This window comes from Schistocerca gregaria, chromosome 2 (assembly GCF_023897955.1).
Source record: "Schistocerca gregaria isolate iqSchGreg1 chromosome 2, iqSchGreg1.2, whole genome shotgun sequence".
Taxonomy (NCBI): Eukaryota; Metazoa; Arthropoda; class Insecta; order Orthoptera; family Acrididae; genus Schistocerca; species Schistocerca gregaria.
The window spans coordinates 429,380,576-429,406,812 of NC_064921.1; the positions used below are offsets into that span (position 1 = coordinate 429,380,576).

General features: G+C 39.0%; 1 protein-coding gene across 5 annotated transcripts in view; it reads left to right on the plus strand.

The window, feature by feature from the left end:
- Positions 1 to 26,237, plus strand: part of LOC126324443 (mitochondrial dicarboxylate carrier-like) — a 95,717-nt gene that overhangs the window by 54,981 nt on the left and 14,499 nt on the right. For all 5 annotated transcript variants that reach the window (XM_049994962.1, XM_049994961.1, XM_049994975.1 and 2 more), the window contains exons 4-5: positions 15,097 to 15,263; positions 21,526 to 21,733. In XM_049994962.1, coding sequence (XP_049850919.1) covers positions 15,097 to 15,263; positions 21,526 to 21,733 — 375 coding nt within the window. The remainder of the gene's footprint in view (positions 1 to 15,096; positions 15,264 to 21,525; positions 21,734 to 26,237) is intronic.

The window sequence follows — 26,237 nt, forward strand, 5'->3', positions numbered from 1 at the left end:
CATAAACTTGCAACACTAACCCTTGTGTTCTGATAGAAGGATATGTGTGCACAGAATCCAGACCCCCACCCCCTCCAAATCACTATATCAGCAGTTGTAGATGCCAAACACAGTACTTAGTATACCTTTCGTCTTGTAATTAACTGTCCCATTATTATCATCTGCCATAGCAGCTGCCCATGGGAAGAAAAATATTCCACTGATTGTCATTGTTTTGAAGGCCGTAACTAGGAAACCAAACATTTCTGGGCATATGTTTTAATAAACTATCTTTATTTTCTACCTATGAGGAACACATACCTCTAATTGTGCCCTCTAGTTTTGAAATATCCTATATATGTAAATAAATGTGCAAAATGAATGTATTTTACATTTAGCTCATTTCTTGACACCATCTGCATTAATGTGTCAAAGATGTATACTGTAGCATTAGTTTGTTGTTGTTGTTGTCTTCAGTCCTGAGACTGGTTCGATGCAGCTCTCCATGCCACTCTATCCTGTACAAACCTCTTCATCTCCCAGTACCTACTGCAACCTACATCCTTCTGAATCTGCTTAGTGTATTCATCTATTGGTCTCCCTCTACGATTTTTACCCTCCACGCTGCCCTCCAATGCTAAATTTGTGATCCCTTGATGCCTCAGAACATGTGCTACCAACCGATCCCTTCTTCTGGTCAAGTTGTGCCACAAACTTCTCTTCTCCCCAATCCTATTCAATACCTCCTCGTTAGTTATGTGATCTACCCATCTAATCTTCAGCATTCTTCTGTAGCACCACGTTTCGAAAGCTTCTAATCTCTTCTTGTCCAAACTAGTTATCGTCCATGTTTCACTTCCATACATGGCTACACTCCATACAAATACTTTCAGAAACGACTTCCTGATACATAAATCTATATTCGATGTTAACAAATTTCTCTTCTTCATAAACGCTTTTCTTGCCATTGCCAGTCTACATTTTATATCCTCTCTACTTCGACCCTCATCAGTTATTTTGCTGCCCAAATAGCAAAACTCCTTTACTACTTTAAGTGTCTCATTTCCTAATCTAATTCCCTCGGCATCACCCAATTTAATTTGACTACATTCCATTATCCTCATTTTGCTTTTGTTGATGTTCATCTTATATCCTCCTTTCAAGACACTGTCCATTCCGTTCAACTGCTCTTCCAAGTCATTTGCTGTCTCTGACAGAATTACGATGTCATCGGCAAACCTCAAAATTTTTATTTCTTCTCCATGGATTTTAATACCTACTCCAAATTTTTCTTTTGTTTCCTTTACTGCTTGCTCAATATACAGATTGAATAACATCGGGGAGAGGCTACAACCCTGTCTCACTCCTTTCCCAACCACTGCTTCCCTTTCATGCCCCTTGACTCTTATAATTGCCATCTGGTTTCTGTACAAATTGTAAATAGCCTTTCGCTCCCTGTATTTTACCCCTGCCACCTTCAGAATTTGGAAGAGAGTATTCCAGTCAGCATTGTCAAAAGCTTTCTCTAAGTCTACAAATGCTAGAAACGTAGGTTTGCCTTTTCTTAATCTTTCTTCTAAGATAAGTCGTAGGGTCAGTATTGCCTCACGTGTTCCAACATTTCTACGGAATCCAAACTGATCCTACCCCGAGGTCCGCATCTACGTTTTTCCATTCGTCTGTAAAGCATTCGCGTTAGTATTTTGCAGCTGTGACTTATTAAACTAATAGTTGGGTAATTTTCACATCTGTCAGCACCTGCTTTCTTTGGGATTGGAATTATTATATTCTTCTTGAAGTCTGAGGGTATTTCGCCTGTCTCATACATCTTGCTCACCAGATGGTAGAGTTTTGTCAGGACTGGCTCTCACAAGGCCGTCAGTAGCTCTAATGGAATGTTGTCTACTCCGGGGGCCTTGTTTCGACTCAGGTCTTTCAGTGCTCTGTCAAACTCTTCACGCAGTATCTTATCTCCCACTTCGTCTTCATCTACATCCTCTTCCACTTCCATAATATTGTCCTCAAGTACATCGCCCTTGTATAAACCTTCTATATACTCCTTCCACCTTTCTGCCTTCCCTTCTTTGCTTAGAACTGGGTTGCCATCTGAGCTCTTGATATTCATACAAGTGGTTCTCTTTTCTCCAAAGGTCTCGTTAATTTTCCTGTAGGCAGTATCCATCTTACCCCTATTGAGATAAGCCTCTACATCCTTACATTTCTCCTCTAGCCATCCCTGCTTAGCCATTTTGCACTTCCTGTCGATCTCATTTTCGAGACGCCTGTATTCCTTTTTGCCTGCTTCATTTACTGCATTTTTATATTTTCTCCCTTCATCAATTAAATTCAATATTTCTTCTGTTACCCAAGGATTTCTACTAGCCCTTGTCTTTTTACCTACTTTATTCTCTGCTGCCTTCACTACTTCATCCCTCAGAGTTACCCATTCTTCTTCTACTGTGTTTCTTTCCCCCATTCCTGTCAATTGTTCCCTTATGCTCTCCTTGAAACTCTGTACAACCTCTGGTTCTTTCAGCTTATCCAGATCCCATGTCCTTAAATTCCCACTTTTTTGCAGTTTCTTCAGTTTTAACCTACAGATCATAACCAATAGATTGTGGTGAGAGTCCACATCTGCCCCTGGAAATGTCCTACAATTTAAAACCTGATTCCTAAATCTCTGTCTTACCATTATATAATCTATCTGATACCTTTTATTATCTCCAGGATTCTTCCGTATATACAACCTTCTTTTATGATTCTTGAACCAAGTGTTAGCTATGATTAAGTTATACTCTGTGCAAAATTCTACCAGACGGCTTCCTCTTTCATTTCTTAGCCCCAATCCATAATCACCTACTATGTTTCCTTCTCTCCCTTTTCCTACTGACGAATTCCAGTCACCCATGACTATTAAATTTTCGTCTCCCTTCACTACCTGAATAATTTCTTTTATCTCATCATACATTTCATCAATTTCTTCATCATCTGCAGAGCTAGTTGGCATATAAGCTTGTACTACTGTAGTAGGCATGGGCTTTGTGTCTGTCTTGGCCACAATAGTGCGTTCACTATGCTGTTTGTAGTAGCTTCCCCGCACTCCTATTTTTTTATTCATTATTAAACCTACTCCTGCATTACCCCTATTTGATTTTGTATTTATAAACCTGTATTCACCTGACCAAAAGTCTTGTTCCTCCTGCCACCGAACTTCACTATTAGTTTATTCTACTAAAAACAGAAAAAGTCAATGATTACAGCAAAGCATGTATCTTGATTGAGATATACCCTATTTAACATTGGGATATGTAATTTTTTCATGATTTGCTCAGGGCTCCATAGGAGTTCCACTAATACAATTTCTAGGATATATTGTACTCTCCATAAGCATGTATAATTCAGATACCCATGTTTAATTGCCACTCCCAAGAAAATGCTTCACAAAGTTCCTTCACAGATTTCACACTCCTTAAAGAAACATCACATATATTATAGAGAACAGCATCAGTGAAACTCCCTTAAGAAAATATCTGCTCAGAGAGCTTTACATTGTCTTCGGCACAAAAAACGTATTTTCCCAGCAAAGACCATCAATAACTGAATTCACTCATTTCTTGTTTGCAAAGGAGCTTTAAAATTCCCAGCTCCCACTAGAATCACTGTCCAAAAACTATACAAAATTAGAAATGTGGAAGTGCATTCATCAGTTTTACTATAACTTTGGTGCTGCAATAAGTTCTCCAGTAAAATGCTCACATTATTTTATTTAGACCACTTTGGGTACAGGCCACCTCATTTCTGTTTTAGTTTTGCCTAAAATCTAGACCTGAAAACGCTAGGCCGGTCCTATCTCAAGACATATAGTCTTCTCGTTGCACCAGTTCATTGAGTTCATTGAATTTTCTCTGGTGATTTTGGATATCAAATTATTTTATCCTTCTGCCTGGTAACAAAAAATAAAGTAATGTTCCTGTTTTCACAAAACAGTTTGTTCAAAATAAAATAAGCCACTCCCCAAATCCTACACAGGGGTTGAAGTACTGGTTTTGTTTCCTCAGTACTAAGAATTTTGGAAACAGCTGTGCTAAACCCTTCAGAGTTTTTAAAAAAAGTTTCGTTATAAATTGTTTTCATGTAAGGAAACACTTTGATGCCATCGTTTTAAGGATTTAATGACATTGTTCATGGTGTAAACCATCTGCCCTTTCTATTCTAAATTTAGACACTAATACTTAATGTTGAAAACGTTAACTTGTATCAAAGCAGACATAGTCATACCACCCCCCCCTTCCCCCCCCCCCCCCCCCCAAAAAAAACTGTTTTTTTCTTATACCTGGTGTTGGAATCTGTTCCTTCTTTTTTGAGAATAAATCATTTATGACATCCTTTCTTGTACCTGGCTTACTATATTGTACCATACCTTTTACCTACCTTCTTTGCTTTTTTTTCTCTCAGCATATCATTAGGGTTTTTTCACATAATATAGCCAAATGTTAGCATCTTTGAAACTACAAAGTTAAGTCTCAAATCAGTTATAAAGTGATCAATAGTGTCAGTACTTTCACTGTCATTTGCACACAACATCCTCAACCAGTGGTCCCTAGTTCTTGGCTGACTGAAGTCAGTAGAAGTCTGTCGACTTTGGTTTGCTTATGTTTTTTGTCTAGCCATGACAATGGCAGTCAGGCAATATAGTACCCATCTGTACTTTAGCTGTTGTGAAGTGATTGCTGTGCCCTGCCATGCCAAATCAGTAAACACATGTAGAGTGTCAGCACTGCATGATGAACGTGCGGCTTGTTCCTCCAACACCATCACATTGATGTGCTGCGGGTCTGTGAATGGAGCTTATTTCATCCTCTTCCCATTCCTTCCTGAAAAATCATTCAGAACTTTGTGAACAAACTATACTTGTCTCACTGAGTATTCTATACTCATCATTAGTAGAATTATTGAAGTTAACATTCCCAAGTTTCATATTTGTAATGTTATATGTCAAACAATGGAAAATCCAGGATGAAATGTAACAATATTAGAGAAGGAAAGTTGCTACTCACCATATAGTGGGGATACTGAGACGCAATAGGCACAATGAAGATATTCATACAATTATAGCTTTCGGCCATTAAGGCCTTTGTCAGCTACACACACACACACACACACACACACACACACACACACACACACACACACACACACACACACACACACTCACGAAAACAGAACTTGCACACACGTCTGCAGCCTCAGATAACTGAAACTACACTGTGAGAAGCAGCTCCAGTGCATGATGGGAGTGGTGACTGGATGGGGTTAAGGATGAGGCTGGGGCGGGGAGGGGGTGGGATAGTATGGTGGGGGTGGTGGACAGTGAAGTGCTGCAGTTTAGACGGAGGGCAGGAGCAAAGTTGGGAACGGGAGGGGAGGGGGAAGTCGTGTAAGTAGCAGAAAGGAATAAATAAAAAGACAAGGGGGGAGGGGGGTGAAATGACAGTTGTGTAGTGCTGGATTGGGAACAGGGAGGAGGCTGGATGGGTGAGGACAGTGAGTAATGAAGGCTGAGGCCAGGAGGGTTACAGGAACGTAGGATGTATTGCAGGGAAAGTCCCCACCTGTTCAGAAAAGCTGGTGATGGTGGGAAGGATCCACATGGAACAGGTTGTGAAGCAGTCATTGAGATGAGGGATATCATGTTTGGCAGCGTGTTCAGCAACAGGGTGGTGCACTTGTTCTTTGGCCATAGTTTGTCAGTGGCCATTCATGTGGCCAGACAGCTTGTTGGTTGTGATGCCTACATAGAATGCAACACAGTGGTTACAGCTTAGTTTGTAAATCGCATGACTGGTTTCACAGGTAGCCCTGCCTTTGATGGGATAGTTGATGTTAGTGACCGGACTGGAGTAGGTGGTGGTAGGAGGATGTATGGGACAGTTCTTGCATCTATGTCTATTACAGGGGTATGGGTCATGAGGTAAGTGATTGGGAGCAGGGGTTGTGTAAGGATGGACGAGTATATTGTGTAGGTTGGTGGATGGCTGTATACCATGGTAGGGGGGTGGGGGTGGGAAGGATAGTGGGCAGGATATTTCTCAATTCAGGGCATGGCAAGAGGTAATCGAAACACTGGCAGAGAATGTAAGTCAGTTGCTCCATTCCCGAATGGTACTGTGTTATGTGGGGGATGCTTCTCTGTAGCAGGACTGTGGGACTTTGGGAGGTGGTGGGAGACTGGAAAGATAAGGCACAGGAGACTTGTTTTTGTACAAGGTTGGGAGGATAATTACAGTCAGTGAAGGCTTCAGTGAGACCATCGGTATATTTTGAGAGGGACTGCTTGTCTCTGCAGATGCGACGACCACGGGTGGCTAGGCTGTACAGGAGGAACTTCTTGGTATGGAATGGGTGGCAGCTGTCAAAGTGGAGGTAATGCTGGTGGTTAGTGGGTTATATATGGATGGAGGCCATCTCAGAGGCGGGTGTCAACATCTAGGAAGGTGACTTGTTGGGTTGAGTAGAACCAGGTGAAGCAAATGGGGGAGAAGCTGTTGAGGTTCTGGAGGATTGTAGATAGGGTGTACTCACCTTCAATCCAGACAACAAAGATGTGATCAATGAAACTGAACGAGATGAGGGGTTTAGGATTCTGGGTTTTTAGGAAGGATTTCTCTAGATGGTCCATGAATAGATTGGCCTAGGATGGTGCCATGAAGGTGCCCATAGCCATACCCCGGATTTGTTTGTAGGTAATGCCTTTGAAGGAGAAGTAATTGTGGGTGAGGATATAGTTGGTCATGGCGGCTAGGAATGTGATTAATGGTTTGAAATCCGTAGGGTGTCTGGAAAGGTAGTGTTCAGTAGCAGTAATGCCATGGGCACTCGCAATGTTAGTGTACAGGGAGGTGGCATCAATATTGACGAGCAGGGCACCGTGTGCTAAAGGGACAGGAACTGTGGAAAATCAGTGGAGGGAATGGTTGGTATCTTTTATATAGGAAGACAGGTTCCGGATAATAGGTTGAAGGTGTTGGTCTATGAGAGCAGAGATTCTCTCAGTGAGAGCACAGTAACCAGCCGCAATGGGTCGTCCTGGGTGGTTGGGCTTATGGACATTAGGAAGCATGTAGAAGGTGGGAGTATTGGGAATGGTAGAGGTCAGTAGAGAGATGGACTCTGGGGAGAGGTTCTGAGATGGGCCTAAGGATTTGAGTAGTGATGGTAGATCCTGCTGGGTTACTGGAATCGGGTCACTGTGGCAAGGTTTGTATGTGGAAGTATCTGACAGCTGATGGTGTCCTTCCACCAGGTAATCCTTGTGGTTCAAAACAACGGTGGTGGAGGCTTTGATGGCAGGTAGGATTAAAAAGTTGGGATCAGTTTTTAGATGGTGGACTGCAGTTCTCTGCAGTTCTTTCTGCAGATGTAAGGTTAATTTGCATGTTGAGATCTTTGGGAAATGACTTTTTCTCTGGGATTACTCAAATTTAACTATGCAAACATTTAAAGAAATTTTCAGTTGCTTGTACATTCTGTGGTTAATAGCTATGCCATCTGCCCTCTTAACTCATGAAATGTGATGCCTAACCAACATAAGATTTCGTTTTGATGTTTCCATACTATCATTGTCTCCAGTTGTTTCCCTTACTGTTGTTCTGTTCAGTGGCACATCTCTAAGTGAAGTAAATATCAGCATATTATTCATTTTAGTTTGTCTGTGTTGTTCTTTGGCGAAACATAAAAGGCAGCAAGAAATGATCATTGGGCCTTGTTCCAAATTTTGTTTTACAAAACGTCAGCAAGAATAGCTCATCTAGCCATTTTGAAACCCGTGTCTTACACAGTTATGCTGTACCATTCATTTAAGTTCTTTAGCAAAATTTCTTGTTTATGGAGTAATACTGTTATGTTCTGTGATATTATCAAATGAGATAGTTGTGTAATCCATTCACAGCATTTTTCTATATTATCACTCAGAGACTATTGGAATGAGCATGCTGGGATTATGCTGTGATGAAACAATATAGAATGGACCACATGAACTCATTTCTTGTGTCATTTTATTATATGTGATGAATTAAAACTTTTTTATCTTTTCTCAGTTAAGTGCTCTCTAAAACTAGATACCTGATTTGATGTAAACATGTTAAAATTAAACATGGAAAATACTCAGTTAATGCAGTTTAAAACAAAACAAGCAAAAAATAAAATGATACTTAGGTCAGTCACAGAAACCAGGATTTGCAAGAAGCTAGCTGTGTGAAATTCCTAGGAATGCAACTGGATAAAAATCTGTCATGGGCTCGCACCTACATCACCTTGCAAATAAATTAAATAGCCTACCATTTGCAACAAGAACATTGTACAATGCTACCAGTACAGGCATAAGAAAAGTAGTATATTACAGCTACTTTGAGCCAGTAATTAGGTATGGAATTTTTTTTTTTTTTTTGGGGGGGGGGGGGGGAATTCAAACCATGAGTGTTGAATACTAAAACTTTAGAAAGCCATCATTAGAAATACGCATAATGTTGGGTGAAAAAACTCTAAAACAGCTAATAGCACTTTTAAACTACAAAAAAGGGCCATTAGAATCTTGTTTGGGTGCAAGCCTAGAGATTCTTGTAAACCCCTGTTTAAGAAATCTGGTATTCCTCCATTACCATGTGTATACATTATGGAAACCCTTTTGTTCTTTAAATTAAATGTAATAGGCAAGGACTGGAGACTACAAAAAAACTGTGATATACATGATCACTTTACCAGACAAAACAGAAACTTACATATGACTCAAATCAGCACAGCACTGTGCAAAAAAAGGTACTTTTCACATGGGAGTTAAGTTTTATAACAAACTTCCTGAAAACATAAAAGCTATCACTGAGGTCAATACATTTTAAAAATCTCTGAAGTCATATTTACAGCATCACTGCTTTTACTCCATTGAAGAATATTTAAAATTATGAAATGTGTTATATAAATACTTATGTGTAAAGTGTATTATTGTAACCTTAGACATGTATGCCTTGAAATGTCTTTCAGCCTGTATATTTATAACTTGACTTGTCCAATGTCTTTTCCATAAGCTGCTATGTAGACAACAGGACCAATAAAAAATACAATACAATACAATACAATGTCTCCCACTTCTAAAAACTCTGTGAAAGTTCAGTAGAAGAATTCATGAATGACAAGCTGTAAATTTGAGTAGGAGAAAGCAAGTAGTTAGGACTTAGGATTTTAAAAGGTTGTTACTTTTGAAGAAACATTATTAATTGTTTAATTAATTAATTAATCAGTACAGTACATTATATTACTACTATAAGGAAAATCATAAACCAGTTTTTGTGTTTTGATGAGTCTCCTTCACATTAAGGTGCACACACACACACACACACACACACACATATATATATATATATATATATATATATATATATATATATATATATATATACCACATTTACTGCAAGGAAATTAGTTTGGGTGTTTGTGGTTCTGACACGGGGGAACTGGAGGGGTTTTTAGTTGTGTGTGTGTGTGTGTGTGTGTGTGAGAGAGAGAGAGAGAGAGAGAGAGAGAGAGAGAGAGAGAGAGAGAGAATGGGAGCGAGGGGGTGAGAGTGAGTGAATACTTAGAAAAAGAGTGGTACCTTACTCACTAGATAGTGAAATTTACTGTTGGTATGTGCATCTGTCTGCTATATATCAGTCAACTGCAAATAAGTGATTGTCTTTTCTCTTTTTGTTTATTGTTTCTATCCTGGAATTTCCACTATCATTCTATTTCTGTAACTCATTTTTAACTGTAAATACTCTTTGACTACTATTAACATATTAATTCATCATGCTCTGCTGTTCCCCAAGTGTTGCAGACAAGTGTAAGCATGGCTTCTGGGCTTTATTTCATTGCTATTGGTGAGCTGTCTAGGATTCCTTACTGACCCCTGAGTGCTAATAACGAATGTAGTTGCACCACACACAGGTATCTGAATGGTGTTGAGTTAAAGTGTACAGCAGAATTTCTGCCCTGTTTCTCAGTCTCTGTTAAGTTGCTTCTGGATAGATTTGTCTGTTGTGATCTCATTTTGCTGCACTTGGTCTTCACTTCATGTATTACCATTCATCAGCATTTCCATCATTCTGTTTCCCTTGTATTCTGTTCTACAAAGAAAATGACAATGCATCATTGCTGCACTGAGGAGGAGTTCATTAAGACACTCACAAAGAACAACAGTGAGTATGAACAATTCATTGTTGGTTAACTGGTAAGTCCTCTACAGTTTCTAAAAGCAACAAGCATAAGCTGTCTGTAACAGCAGGTATAATACCACAGTCTTATGTTTCAACAAGCTATCAGCATTGATTCACAGACAGGCACAAAAAAAAGACTGATAGTTTTTTTTCCCTTTCATTGTACCTGTCTGCTCCTCCCCAGTGTGGTGAAAGCAATCTATCCATTTCATAATAGCGTTGTTATTCCATCCTGGAATTTCCATTGTTTGATTTTGCATAACAAGTGATGTAATTGATACTTCTTTCAAAGAATTTGAAGGTATTGGCAACTATTAGAATGTTATACCAAAATAATATAAATTTTGCAGGAATAACCATATTTATAACATCCATAAATTTGCAGAGAAGCTTCAAAGTCTGAAACTAATTTTTACACCTAAAATAATTTTTGTCTCAGTGGTGGCTAATCTTAGAGCAACAGAAGGCGAGAGTGCAAAATTCCCTATAAAAATGTTCAACACAGGGCAAGGCAGACCATTTGAGAAACCCAGCTAGATGCTCAGACACAGGCTACTTATTGCAGGTAGAAACATTAGGTGATAATGACTAAGTTCAGCACAACTAATTGCAGACATGTCTGTGGCAGCTAAAGTGTTAACGCAGTCATTCAAAACTTTGTATTGGCTCAGTGCAGATGCCGTATTTCTTCATTTAAGGTTTGTAACTAGATTTCACACCATACATTGAACTTCTGAAATGAATTCTTTTTACCATTTATGTTGCTTAAGTCCTTTAATATTGTGTAATTTTTTTTTTTTAATAATGCCTGTAATCACTTTAAGATGAACATTTTCCAGACATGGATGAGCAGGATACTGTTAATTTATTGTGTATGGGCTGAAGAAAGATGGTTAAAGTCAGTTTCTAATGTACATTGTAATATTTCATAGAAAGGGATTGATGAAGTATAACATCATTTATGAAGTATAACATCATTTTGCCTCCCCCCATGAACCATGGACCTTGCCGTTGGTGCAACCCCAACGGAGGGGTATCTGTTGATGAGAGGCCAGACAAATGTGTGGTTCCTGAAGAGGGGCAGCAGCCTTTTCAGTAGTTGCAGAGGCAACTAGTGATGCTGAGGGAATTAGATTATGAAATGAGACACTTAAAGTAGTAAAGGAGTTTTGCAATTTCGGAAACAAAATAACTGATGATGTCGAAGTAGAGAGGATATAAAATGTAGACTGGCAATGGCAAGGAAAGCGTTTCTGAAGAAGAGAAATTTGTTAACATCGAGTCTAGATTTAAGTGCCAGGGAGTCATTTCTGAAAATATTTGTATGGAGTGTAGCCATGTATGGAAGTGAAACATGGACGATAAATAGTTTGGACAAGAAGAGAATAGAAGCTTTCGAAATGTGGTGCTACAGAAGAATGCTGAAGATTAGATGGGTAGATCACATAACTAATGAGGAAGTATTGAATAGGATTGGGGAGAAGAGAAGTTTGTGGCACAACTTGACCAGAAGAAGGGATCGGTTGGTAGGACATGTTCTGAGGCATCAAGGGATCACCAATTTAGTATTGGAGGGCAGCGTAGAGGGTAAAAATCATAGAAGGAGACCAAGAGATGACTACACTAAGCAGATTCAGAAGGATGTGGGTTGCAGTGGGTTCTGAGATATGAAGAAGCTTGCACAGGATAGAGTAGCATGGAGAGCTGCATCAAACCAGTCTCAGAAGAACTGAAGAAAACAACAACAACATCATGTAGGTACATGGGGGCAAGTGTTTTCATTATTACTTACTCATTCCACAGCCCCCTGATTCATTCACTATCCATTAATTCTTTAAAGCTGATAAGTGCCTCAGATTTTCAAAATTTGAAAAATTTATGATTCTACTACACTGCCACGAGGCCTCATGTGAATGGTGACATGTGAAACAACCAGGACAATCTATTGGATGACAAAAATTAAAAAAAAAACACACCCACCCACCCACACACACACACACACACACACACACACACACACACACACACACACACACACACACAAAGCATCTGGAAGGTGAGGAGGAAACAAAATAAAAATTTGCAGGTTAAGAGGGTGTGCAATGTTATTTCAGTGATTACAAAATGAAGTCACATTTACAAAGAACTTGGTAGCGTGATCCAACTCACCAGTATAGCATTGTTCCCTCACCCCAAATATGATCTGGTTGGGAAGGATTTCATAAAGCCATTGTATGCTCTCCTGAGGGAAGTTGGCCCGCAACTGTTGTGGCTCATTCTAGATATCCTGGATAATGGTGCAGGAAGGATGGAGTTGACATCCGAGCTGGTCCCACACATTTCGTTTTGGGCGGTTTTCAGGATCTTGCTGGCCACAGGAGTACATCAACATAATGCAGACCATTCTTAGACACGCATTAAAAAATGGCACCACAATTCTTCTGCATGAGAAGTAATGCATGAGGATGCAGGATGTCCATTATATAACATGTTGCATCCAGAGTCCCTTCAGTGATTACCAGCCATGACCTGAAGTCATACCCGATGGCTCCCCATATCGTGATGCCAGGAGTAACACCATGTGTCTTTCCAAAACATTGGAAGAATTTGACCTCTCCTCTGTTTCCAGAATGAGATTTTCGCTCTGCAGCGGAGTGTGCGCTGATATGAAACTTCCTGGCAGATTAAAACTGTGTGCCCGACCGAGACTCGAACTCGGGACCTTTGCCTTTCGCGGGCAAGTGCTCTACCAACTGAGCTACCGAAGCACGACTCACGCCCGGTACTCACAGCTTTACTTCTGCCAGTATCCGTCTCCTACCTTCCAAACTTTACAGAAGCTCTTCTGCGAAACATGCAGAACTAGCACTCCTGAAAGAAAGGATACTGTGGAGACATGGCTTAGCCACAGCCACAGCCTGGGGCCACAGGCTGTGGCTAAGCCATGTCTCCACAGTATCCTTTCTTTCAGGAGTGCTAGTTCTGCATGTTTCGCAGAAGAGCTTCTGTAAAGTTTGGAAGGTAGGAGATGGATACTGGCAGAAGTAAAGCTGTGAGTACCGGGCGTGAGTCGTGCTTCGGTAGCTCAGTTGGTAGAGCACTTGCCCGCGAAAGGCAAAGGTCCCGAGTTCGAGTCTCGGTCGGGCACACAGTTTTAATCTGCCAGGAAGTTTCTCTCCTCTGTTTTTCGCTGTGCGCTCCAACAATAGTCATTTGAGATAGAACAATACAGCAATTCATTGCTGAACACAATGTGATGCCATTCTTCAGGAGTCCTTGCTTCCCAGTCACTCCACCATGCTGCACATGGAGTTTTGATGTAACAGCAGCTTACTCATTGGATGGTAATTCCCTTGCTGGTGTGCTTTTAGTCTCCTGCCAATGGGGTACAATGATACCAAATGTTGCAAAGAGACCATTATTTGCTCCCAGATGGCAGGCGCAGATCTGAAGGGGTTGCAATGTGCTTCATGCACAATATGACAACCCTTGGTTGTTGTGGTCAGATGAGGTCAATCTGGACATTGACAACAGGTATGCCTGCTCTCACGTTCACATACAGTCCAACATCTGGCCATTGCCACACCTGAATTCCCAACAAATCTTAGATATCACACAAATCAACCAGGCAACCAAATGGGGCCCTACAATGATGAGGTGCTTTTCAAACTCTGTCAGATGCTGATAATGCCATCTCATTCAAATATGTGGCATCTGCACACCCTTCACAGTGATCACTCAGCAGTTGACACTACTTACATCCCTTACATACTCTACCAGGCCTAGTAACAATACTAAACATGGACAACATCCACTCTGATGTTCCTTCTACCTGTCACAGAGAATTTCAACTCAGTCTTTCTACATGCTCGCTGATGGTGTGTAAGTGCACGAAGTTAAATTGACACCTGACCATGTATTCTGGTCGCTTCAATTTTTGTCTCAGGCAGTGTAGATCTACGGTGCTTTAATGTCACTAGAAACATTATAGACAGTTTCAGCATGCATAGTGTGGTGCCAGAAGTATTTCTAACCCTGGAGTTGAACTTTGGCAAAGCCCTGTGTGTCTGTCTATGGCTACTCCTTATATCAACTTGCTAATATAGTAAAGAGTTTCAAGCATGGTGATGCTGTACTTTTAATCAATTAATTGATTAATTCATGCATTATGTTCCATATACCTCACAAGGAAGGGATGTGGAAAGAGTCAAGTTACACATCAACACGCAGAGACAGCTACAGCAGACTATTTCTGTGAAGAATATTAAGAACAAATTATAATTAGTTCAAATCTTCTCACACTGATAATTATGAAAATTACTTTTAAGTTAGTGTTGATTATGAGGAAAGCAGCTACTTTGAAAAATGTCACTGCTAGTGATCTTGCATAATTCAGCTGCAGCTTTTATTGAACATTTCAAACAGTGCATTTATATATCTTTGCACAGGATGCCGTTAGCTCTGTATGCACTAGAGAAGTGAAAATTACAAAGGTTGTTTAATAAGTAATGCAACAAATTTTTTTCTGAAAGCAGATTGGTTTAATTCAGGACTCCAAAACACCATATTATTCCCCACTCTTTTGGCTACAAAACCCTATTTTCCAATATAATCTTCATTCAGTGCAATGATTTTGAGATATTGTGTTTCCATTCAGTATCACATTAGCATTGGAAGTTCAGCAGTCAGGAAATTCTGCCTTGAGTTGGTGCATTTATCTCAGTAACTGTGAATACCGTATGTATCACATTGTGTAAAACTTGAGGAAATAACTTTTTTGGCAGTCCATTTCTATCATTTCCATTTATTAATGTGAAGATGCTAATGTGAAAAATCATATAGACTTCAACAGGCATTGTACGGATTGCAGGTGACAAAGCAGGCTGTCGCCCCATCTGGTGAAGCAATACCTTTTTACCAACGGATTGGAATGGCAGCAGTTGCTGGTGCTGCTGGAGGCTTTGTTGGCACCCCTGGAGACCTGGTTAACGTACGCATGCAGAATGACATCAAATTATCTCCTGAATTACGAAGAAAGTTAGTAATAATTTACTATATGATTTCCATTTTCTTTAATCTGAATAGATTGGCCGATGGTAATAATAGCTTTTTCTCCATTGGTAATCTACTGTCCCCACACCCTCCACCTAACTGTTTCTGTCCGCTCTGTCCTGTCACCTTCTCACAATTTAACTTCCCTCACCCTCTTTGTGTGCTGCTGTCTGCTGGTGCACCCACCAGTCTTTTACCCTCTCTCTGTTCCTCTCCTTTCCACTACCCGTTTTTTCCACCTCCTCTCCTTCCCACACAGCCTCCAGATACTGTGCCTTTCAGCCCTGTCGTACCACCTCTAGTCCCTCCATGCTGCATGAGGCAGCGCAGATTCATCTTCCATCATCATTATACCCTGCTATCACTCCCCCCTTTCCCACCCCACTTTGAATTTTTGGTCCTGTTTGACATGTTTCTGTTCTAGTTCTAGGCGAAGTGGCTGGAGGTAATATGTCATGTATATGTGAGGTGTACTTGCTTGTGTGAATGTGTGTGAATTTCTCTTTTCAGAAAGAGGCTCTGACCAAAAACTTGTGTGTAACAATCTTTTCATTGTGCTGATCTGCAGTCATATTTACAAGTAGCAGTCTACCCCTTTCAGAATATTATTATTATTATTATTATTACTATTATTATTACTATGGCTTTCGAAATTTCTTTTGAATATAAAGAGTGTTAAAACTATGGTTTTTATTTTGCCTTTGTAACTTATGTGTGTGTGAGTTTTTATTTCTGTACTACAATCGTGATGTATCACCATATTGTGCAAGGATGCTGTGAGAAATCCTGTTTAGGTTCACAGAGGAACCATTTAGTGTGGCCTTAGGCAGTGCTGTTTCACTGCTAAATTATTCCTTTTGACATCTGATATTTAATGGTTTCATGCATCCCTCTCTATTTGAGCTAAAATATAGTGCTTGAATGCCTAGTTTATTCAATATGTAATTTCCCGCAGCCAGCTCTAATGTCAGTCTTTGTGATTGTTATTGTTGCTACAGCGTGATAGGAACTGGTGTTGTTCATCACTATTGCACCAAGCAATACTTTCATTGTGAATGTAATTACTGTCTGTCCAAAGAATATGTTTTGGGTCACGCTTTCCATTTCTGTACTATAATGCTCCCTGTTGACTAGCTGATGTTTACATTTTCTTTCACTTTCTATGCCTCTCTTGGTTCAAGTTATATTTCTGCCCAATTAGTTTTTGTCTTTGTACCGTTTCTTGTCCACATTTGCAATTTCATCATTTACTTTTCGTAATATTCAGAATTCATTATCCAAGGAACATAGTGCTACATGTGTATTTTCAAATTTGCCTTTATGTGATTACAGACATCTAGATATTTTTATGTTCTGAAGTACTGTTTGAAAGTTTCAGTGTCATTTGCACCTACTGAATGAATGGATGGATGGAGACTTGCATAATGTTACATTTCTATGCATTCTACTTTTGATGTTTGATGCACCCTGAACTCATGTAGAGAAATGCAACTGGTGCTTCTTCTTTTACTAAACTGAAAATGAGAGAGAGAGAGGTTCAGTTCTGTGAATATTGCTGTAGCATATGAGCATATAACAGTTCCGTGAATAAGGCAGTTTATTTGTGCTGTCTCTCCCTTTTACTGGAATAAACTGCATATGGTCTTGGGGTTCAACAAAAGATCCAATTATTTCAGACATATGCAATTACTGCAACATGAATTACCCTATCATCAAAAACACTTATTAATACTGTCATAAACACAATGGCAATGTAAGCTCCTGCATTGTGCTGCATAAAATAATAGTGGGTCTTTTTGTTAGTGGTTAATTCTCTGAAAAAAGTTCTAAGACATTGTTCAGACGTGTATCAGAAGTTACAGATTGTTGGAAAGAGGTTGGTCCAGTAATCAGTGTTTCAGTAAATGGCCACCACACTCCTGTTTTCACATCATGCAGAGGCCTTTGATGTAATTAATGAGGATTTTAGAATGCCAGCAATTGATAGTTATGCGAGTTCACATACACCAATAAAAGCAGCCTTGCTTTATCAGAAGAAAGCAACATTTTAAGATTGGCGTTGGTAATATACATGGACTTCAGTACCCAGTTGTAGTACCCACATCGAGCAATAGTGTTTGAATTGGTCAATTGATACACTACCATTACTTTGTAAGGTTTCAGTTGCAGTTTGTGCACAATGATGTGAGAAGATTCTGTTGGCATAACAGTCTTGCATATTACATGGTTGATTAATTTTCTCAGGTTTCTTTCTAAGGCCACTCCCAAATAAGGGATGTCCAGTGTTGACATGCCGTCATCGAAGATGATTTCAGTTCCTCAAACATTGATGGCTGATAATAATCAACCCCAAAACATGTGAAATGATGAATTTATGGAATGATATATAAGGCAACATACAAGTACATCTACTATCACATTTATTAATTAGTAAATGCAGTGTTAATTAACATAACATATTCCACAACATTTTGTATAAAATGATAGTTTTGAAAGAAGCTTCTCTTCAGTCTGTTGTGTTGTTAATAGGGAGTGTAACCTACTTTTGAGAATAGGCTTTCAGTAGCTGATGGTGTTGTATGAAACTCAAATATTTCTGTGTAATTTTTTATATCTTTGAATTGATAGTACTGATGTTATGATTCCACGTCCAAGATATCTTGTTTAAGATCTAGAAGGCTGTCTTTCAGCTAACAACTCATTGTTTCTATTTCAATTTGGGGTGGTTCTTTTTGGGTATTACTTTATAATGTTCACTCAATAAATCAAAATGGTTTCTCTGTTCACCTGTAATGTATAGTGTGTTCCACATTGTCACTGACAGTCTTTACAACAACTGAAACCAAATGTCTTATGGTTTTAATTCCCTTCAAACATACTAAAGCATTTCTAACAAGGGAACCTCCCCATCGCACCATCCTCAGATTTAGTTATAAGTTGTCACAGTGGATAGACCTTGAAAAACTGAACACAAATCAGTCGAGAAAACAGGAAGAAGTTGTGTGGAACTATGAAAGAAATAAGCAAAATATACAAACTGAGTAGTCCATGCGCAAGATAGGCAACATCAAGTATTGTGTGAACTCAGGAGCACCATGGTCCCGTGGTTAGCGTGAGCAGCTGCAGAATGAGAGGTCCTTGGTTCAAGTCTTCCCTCGAGTGAAAAGTTTAATTTTTTATTTTCAGACAATTATTATCTGTCCGTCCGTCCGATGCGAGGAATTAAGTGCAGTGCATGATACAGACCTACAGATTTGGGGATTGCATGACACTAAACAAATCGGCCTGGACTTCAAGGCTTCATCTCATTGGCTTGCATGTTCAAAAGAAAATACAAAATTATGAGCAGGAAGATTACAAAATGTGTAAGCAAGAACTACGGGAATAAACTGGAAGAACTTTTAGAGTGTTCCAAGACGTTTGTTACAGAAACTAACGTCAGAATTCAACAGTATGAAGATGCATATATTATCAATACAGATCAGTCCAGTTTTAACTGTGAAATGAAATCGACGTGCATGTTATCATTAGTTGGAGAAGGTGACACGGAATGTACTGTAGACCAGCTGCATGCCACTTCACATAGTTATACCATACAGTATGCTCTGAACAAAGCAGGATTTCTTTGACCTGCATTTTATTTATGTTTGCAGGAAAAAAATTGTGTATTTGGACCGCAAGTTCAGCAACAGGTGAATAGGGTACTTGCGCAAATGCCGAATGTCATTGTGAATTACAGTGTGTCAGGAAAAATGGAGAAAAGACTAGTGAAAGACTTTAATGAAAATGTGATTGCTCCTTACACGGACAAAGATTTTGCCTTACTCCTTGACAGCTATGCAGGACAGAAGGATCAGGCATTGTACAATTTTAGTGTGGGAGTAGACGTGATTACCATTCCTCCAGGTTGTACACCTCTTGTGCAACCGTTAGATGTGTTTGGTTTTCGGCAAGTGAAATACTTTGTGAAAAGATTCTATGATTTTGTGAAGCTGCACAGGTACACAGAGCAGTATTGTTTACATGATTGTGTGTCAATTATCAAAGTTCAGGCACTCACACATAATCAACTTCTTTCTCCAAAATTCCAGGACATGTTCAGATTTGCTTGGACATATGCATGATTTGATGGTCTACACAGGGAAAAATTTGAAAATGTTAACAACATATGTTTTGACAGAGCACATGGAAAACTGTTGATTGTGAAACTGTTGCCTTCATTTGTTGCAGTTTATGTGACAAACTCTTATGTTTTCATCACTTTTTTTGGAGTGATTATCACATCCACAAGAAAACCTAAATCAGGCAAGGTATAAGAATCTTTTTAACTATTCGCCAAGTGTACAAGTTAGGTGGGTCGACAACATATTCCTGTCATGTGATGCACATGCCATCACCAGTGTCATGTAGAATGTATCAGACGTGTTTTCCTGTGGAGGAATTGGTTGACCTATGACCTTGCGATCAAATGTTTTCGGTTCCCATTGGAGAGGCACGTCCCTTTGTCTACTAATCACACAGTTTTGCGGTGCGGTCGCAAAACACAGACACTAAACTTATTACAGTGAACAGAGACATCAGTGAATGAATGGACAGATCATAACTTTGCGAAAATGAAGAAAGTAAACTTTTCACTCAATGGAAGACTTGAACCAAGGACCTCTCATTCCACAGCTGCTCACGCTAACCACGGGACCATGGTGCTCCTGAGCTCACACTATACTTGATGTTGCCTATCTTGCGCAAGGACTACTCAGTTTGTATATTTTGCTTATTTTTTTCATAGTTCCACACGACTTCTTCCTGTTTTCTCGATTGATCTGTGTTCAGTTTTTCAAGGCCTATCCACTGTGCCAATTTATAACTAAATCTGAGGGGGAGTGTGATGGGGAGGTTTCCTTGTAAGGTTAATGTCAGTAATCTACAATGATGTTCATGTGGCTAATATGTTAACTTGTTCTGTTGCTATTAAGCTCTTCTTGATTTATGTTATGACATTACTCTTCAGATATTCTGCAATAGTCTGTGTTGGTTGCATGTCAGATACTTTGATGTTCAACATATTTGTTATTAAGATTGATTTACTGCATGCAGTGTACTTTACTGTGCAAAGTTAATGAGCAGCCACTTCTGTAGGCTGTAGGCTGCAGACTGTCACAATCATCTGCCAGACCTGTGATGCCTGGGACTGCTAGCTTGGGAGGTGCACTAGCATGGCATTTAATGATATTAATGATTACCTGACACAGCTGAAAGAAAAATCTTTCACTTGAATAAAACACTGAATACCACATAGTGGATACCTCTTGAATTACAGTTTAGGTATGAGTTTTTTCTTAGATCATCACTTGCTACTACACTTTGTTGAAGTCAAACTGCAGTCCTCTTCACAGCAATAATCCACTCAAGCAGTTTGTCAGTCTTTTCAATAAAGTTTCTTGCTACCAGATGAGCATTTTTGCAAAACCCTGTTGTTGACTATTTCTTTCAAATGCTATTTCTAATCCTTTAACCACTGTAATGAGGTCATTATGAGACATGTCCTAAAAAGATTTGTTTAAATGAGAAAAAAATTGTTGACAGTGATAACAAGTAGCCTTGTTTTTTTGTCAACATCAAAGGTCAATATTTTGTATTTAACATCGGTGTTACAGTGCACACAAAGAGTACAATATTGGTCTTAAACGTTGATGGCTAAGTTTTCGACATTGATATTTTGTAAATATCAATTACACAGACATTTCCTACTCCCAACTCACATAGTTTATCCTCAGTTAAAACTGCACTACCTACTGCCCTGCCTGTCCAACAGGCCAGAGTGTCATGGTGACTGTCATGTGCCAATGCAGTATTTGTTCCTGTGCAGCACCAGTATCAACACTTGTATCACAAGTGAAATATATTGTACCTGGATGAATGTGAAGTGTACAGTAACAGATAAACAACTACTAAATAATACAGGTTTTCAGATTAACAGGTGTTTTTATTTTTACTGTGGGAGAACTTTATTTCCATATACCTAATGATTCTTCTTCATACTGAAATATAATGGGAGCACAAATTCTGAATAGTTATAATTTACTCACTTTTGTAAAGTACAATTGAAAGCTTTCTCTTATTTGGTTGTGTACACTAGCAGTCTGTATCCTTACATTATTCTAAATGAATGTTTGATATCTCTCTCTGTAAATATTTTACCTGTATTTCATATCATGTATTAATACTAATGAAAGTAGGTATTTTGCAGCTACCGCCATGCCCTAGACGGAGTAGTTAGAGTTCTTCGTGAAGAAGGTCTACGGCGACTGTTCTCAGGGGCATCCACTGCCACTGGTCGTGCTGTACTCATGACTATTGGACAACTCTCTTTCTATGATCAATTCAAAATGTTGCTCCTAACATATGCTGGCATGTCAGACAACCTCACCACACACTTTCTTGCTAGTCTTTCAGCTGTAAGTACTTGTAGAATTTATTGTGTTAATTACTCCTATAATATGAAATTTAAATTTGTTGTATTTACATAACTGATGCATTAAATAATTTCTCCTAGTGCAAAAACTAAGACTTCTACACCCTTTCAAATTTGTGCTCGTAGTCTGTAAAGAGCCTGAAACTGTGCAAAAGTATTTCTTTATTACTTATGGTCATATCAGTAGATTAAGCTGATTGCTCATATCCTGCATCATTATTGATTTTTCTGACAGAGCCGAGTCCCTTCATGAGAGTTTTCAAATGCTGTCATTCATGTGTCACAATATACGGTGTGTTCGGAAATTAATGTTACAAACTTCTAGGTCTTGCAGAAGTGACTGAGTAGATGATATTTTGAATTGGAGCCCATATCTGGAAATGTACCATTTCTGTGCTACAGATATTTGAAAAGATGTTTGCTAGGAAAGTATGCAACAGTGTAATCGTGGTGGGGGGTGCTTACATGGGATTGGCTGATGTCATGTAATGTCCATCCTACCTCTCTGACCTGATTCAAGCCTGATTCATGTGTCTGTGAGTGTTGGAGCAACATACTTGAGTACACATTTGCAGAATACAAAGACATGATCCTTCTGTATGGTGAAGCTCAAGGTAATAGAAGAGCTGCTTGTCACCAGCCATCCACAATATATGACTCCATGGTGTACCCTTTTTGTCACAATTATGCAACAACTTCGAGAAAGGGGTACCTTTACCATGAGCAGGCATGACTGTGGTGCTCCAAGGAGACACTGAACACCTGAACAGGAAGAGGCTGTACTGCATCATGTTGAAGAGAACCCATTGGTGACTAAATGAGCAATTTTTTGGTTGTTAATGAGTGGTATTTAAAACAAGTGATATACTGGATCTCACCTAATAAGTTACTTGTGAAAGTGGCTGCATTACCAACATGTTTTCAGATAGTTGTAGCATGCAAATGGCACGTTTTTGGACATGGGCTCCTATTCAAAATATTATGTACTTACTTCCCTCTACAAGTCCTAGAAGTCTGTACAGGGAATTTATGAACATCCTGTATGTTATGGCTGAGTGAGGTGGTGCAGTATTTAAGTCACTATTCATGAACAGCAGGGTTCAAATTCCCAACCTATCATTCAGATTTAGGTTTTATGTGATATTTGTAAATAAAGTAAGATGAATGTCATGATGTTTTTTATTGAAGGATATGCATGATTTTCTTTGCCTTGCCTGTTCATCTTAACTTGAACATCATATCTAATGACTAGACCGTGGATTTTAGGTAAAAACCTATTTTGTTCCTGAGTTCCTATTTGCATAAAAATTTGTACTTATGCGTTTCATGACTATTTACACTTAATAGCGTTAATTCTATAGGACCTAAACAAGCCTATTTCAACATTAGTGCCTATTTTTGCCTATTTCAGCTTTAATACCCCAAAAAGTGCCTATTTCGTCATATAAGACAGTGGCTCCAAGTTTTTCCACACTATACGACAGACGGAAAAAAATATTTTCTGCCAGCGTGCAGCAAGGTGGCTAGTTGATATGCACTCATGCTTCGTATTTGCCTAACACTTCGGTCGTTTTTCTGTTTTTTTATATTGCTATCCCTGTTAATACCAAATACTCTTTATAGGTGTTTTATTATTCATATGTAAAAAATAGATCACGGATCTTTAGGTTAAAACCTATTTTTTTTCCTAAGCTCCAATTTGCATGTAAGTTGGTACTTACGCATTTCATGAGTAACTAAACTGAATACAGTTAGTTCTATAGGACCTAAAATTGCGCCTTTCGTCATTGCCTATTTCAGCATCAAAATCCTAAAAAGTGCCTATTTCGTTAATCTGACATAGAGTTCTTGAAAAAGGAAGTAAACTTAGGGCTTTACGTCTCGTCAAAGGCGAAGGTCGTTAGAGACTGTTTACAATTCCTTTGCTTGCCTTACTACCAACAGCACTTGGCACACTTGAATGGTCATCCATCCAAGTACGCGCCGGGGGCGACAGTGCTTAACTTTGGTGAGCGAATGGGAACCGGTCAAAGATTTGAATTATACATTGGAATCAAACGTGGGAATACTAAATGATATATTTGAAAATATTTCATTCCTAAGATTCCGGCCAGCTGTGTATTTTCGCAAAGAAACGGTTTTATAGGCCTTAAGCTGAGCACGGATTAAAAAATCACAATGTTAATCGCCCTCTATAGCTAAATTACTGCCCTTCACGTATTTTCTTGCTGCTGTCTACAGGCAGTCCTATCAAACTACTCTGTTTCGTGAAATGTATTATACGTGAATTTTCTGGTTCGAAAAATAATTTGCCAGTAGTGAAATGTTTTCATCTGAAGCACCGGTAGATTCCATTCGCTTGTTTAGAAGGGGCGGCCATCTCTCAGGTGCCATATGTCCAGCAACGAGTACGGTACTTCCCCTACCGCTCCCATGCACCACAGAAAAAAAAAAAAAAAAATTGTGTAGCGACTGACGTGTTAAGTGTTACTGACGTACTAAGTGCAAAATAAATTCTAGTTTCTGTGTGAGAATACTATGCCATTCTGAAAACAGATAGTTCAAAGTCTACTCATATAAGGCAGTGGATGCAAGATTTTCTGCATTATACAACAGATGGGAAAATTATTTTCAGCCAAGCATACAACAAGGAGGTTAGTTGGTGTTTTTCTTAGACTTCTTATTTTCCTGTCACTTAGGATTCTTTTTAATCGCTATCCTTTAGTAATACGAAATAATCTTTATATGCGATTCTAAACTGCATTTCCCTTTTCTCTCGTATTAGGTTTCGAGTGTTAAGAAATCTCACTTAACTCAGCATGCAGATGGAATCGCACATAAAGCTAATGTTGAATGAAAGTCAAAATTGAAGCAAACTCTTTTAACCAATAAATCTGGTAAATTCTCTGAAAAAAACAAGTTCTGCAGTGATTTGTGTCATGCACTTGTGGCAGCAAACATCCCCTTTCGGAAACTAGAAAACGCTATTTTCAGAGGTTTTCTTGAGAAGTACTGCTATCAGTCAATTCCTGCAGAATCAACTTTACGCAATAATTATGTGGATTCAACTTACAATGCTGCATTGCACAGAATCCGAGAAGATGTTGGAGAATCTTGTATATGGATTACTGTGGATGAAACTACTGTCAGTCTTGGCCGTTACATTGCAAACCTGATTATTGGCAAGCTAGATCCAAATGCTCCATCCAGAGCTCATTTGATTTACTCAAAACAGCTTGCAAAAACTAACCAATGAACAATAGTACAGTTTGTGAACAGTGGGCTTAAGGTGCTATACCCAAATGGAGTGGATGAGAATAAGGTGCTTCTGGCCGTCACTGATGCTGCTGCATATATGATAGCAGCGTTTCAACTGTTAAAAAGTATTCTACCCATTGATGCTGCACGTAACTTGTGTAGTGCATGGGATCAACCGCATAGCAGAGCAAGTAAGGCTACAATTTCCTAAAGTAAATAAAGTAATATCTGTGGTGAAGAAAATTTTTGCTAAGGCTCCATCAAGAATACAGGCATTCAAAGAACAGCTTCCAGATGTCCCATTGCCGCCAGAGCCTGTTGTTACCCGCTGGGGCACGTGGCTGATAGCAGCAGAATACTATAGTATGCATCTCTCAGCTGTCCAGAAGGTGATTGAAAATATACCGAAGGATGCTGCATCCATAATTGCAGCAACGGAGTTACTCAAAGATTCTTCTTTAAAATGGGAATTATCTTACATTAGGGCCCACTATACATTTATGGCAAGAATAATTTCACGATTAGAAGGCTCATGGAAACCTATCTACGACAATATTTCTTTGCTTGAAGAAGTCAAAATGAAAATTAATGAAGCGCCAGGTGAAGTAGGGGGAAAAAGTATGGGCAAAAATGCAAACGGTTTTGCAGAAGAACACTGGCCTGAGGGAGTTGTGTGAGCTGCCAACATACTTAGTGGAAAATCCAGCACTCCTGATTGCAGCATTCCTATCCAACAAGTACGGAAAATGAAGTACGCCCCTGTCACATCTGTTGATGCAGAACATTCTTTTTCAGCGTATAAATTGATTCTGACTGACAAGCGCCACAGTTTTTCACTAGAAAACCTAAAAAATATTTTGATTATTTATTGTGAAGTCAACTATGGTAAGAATATGTGAAACTACGAATGTATTAATTAAACCATCTTTTTTAAGGAGATCTTTATCTTGCAGGAACTCAAAAATATTTGGAGTTATGTTCAACATTAATGTTTTAGATTGCTGTGCTCTGTAATTGTGTAAATATTCATTCTCCTTGTTTTAATGACTAATAAGATGTTCATACTGTCAACACTGTGTATTTTAATTTATTTTTATTTTCTCTGCATAATTTTTATTAGAGCCTATTTTAGGTTTTATGTAGCCTAAATGAACCACCTATTTTAGGTGCCTAAAACGCACTTTTTTACGACCTAAAAATCTGTGTTCTACTAATGACTTCACCATTAC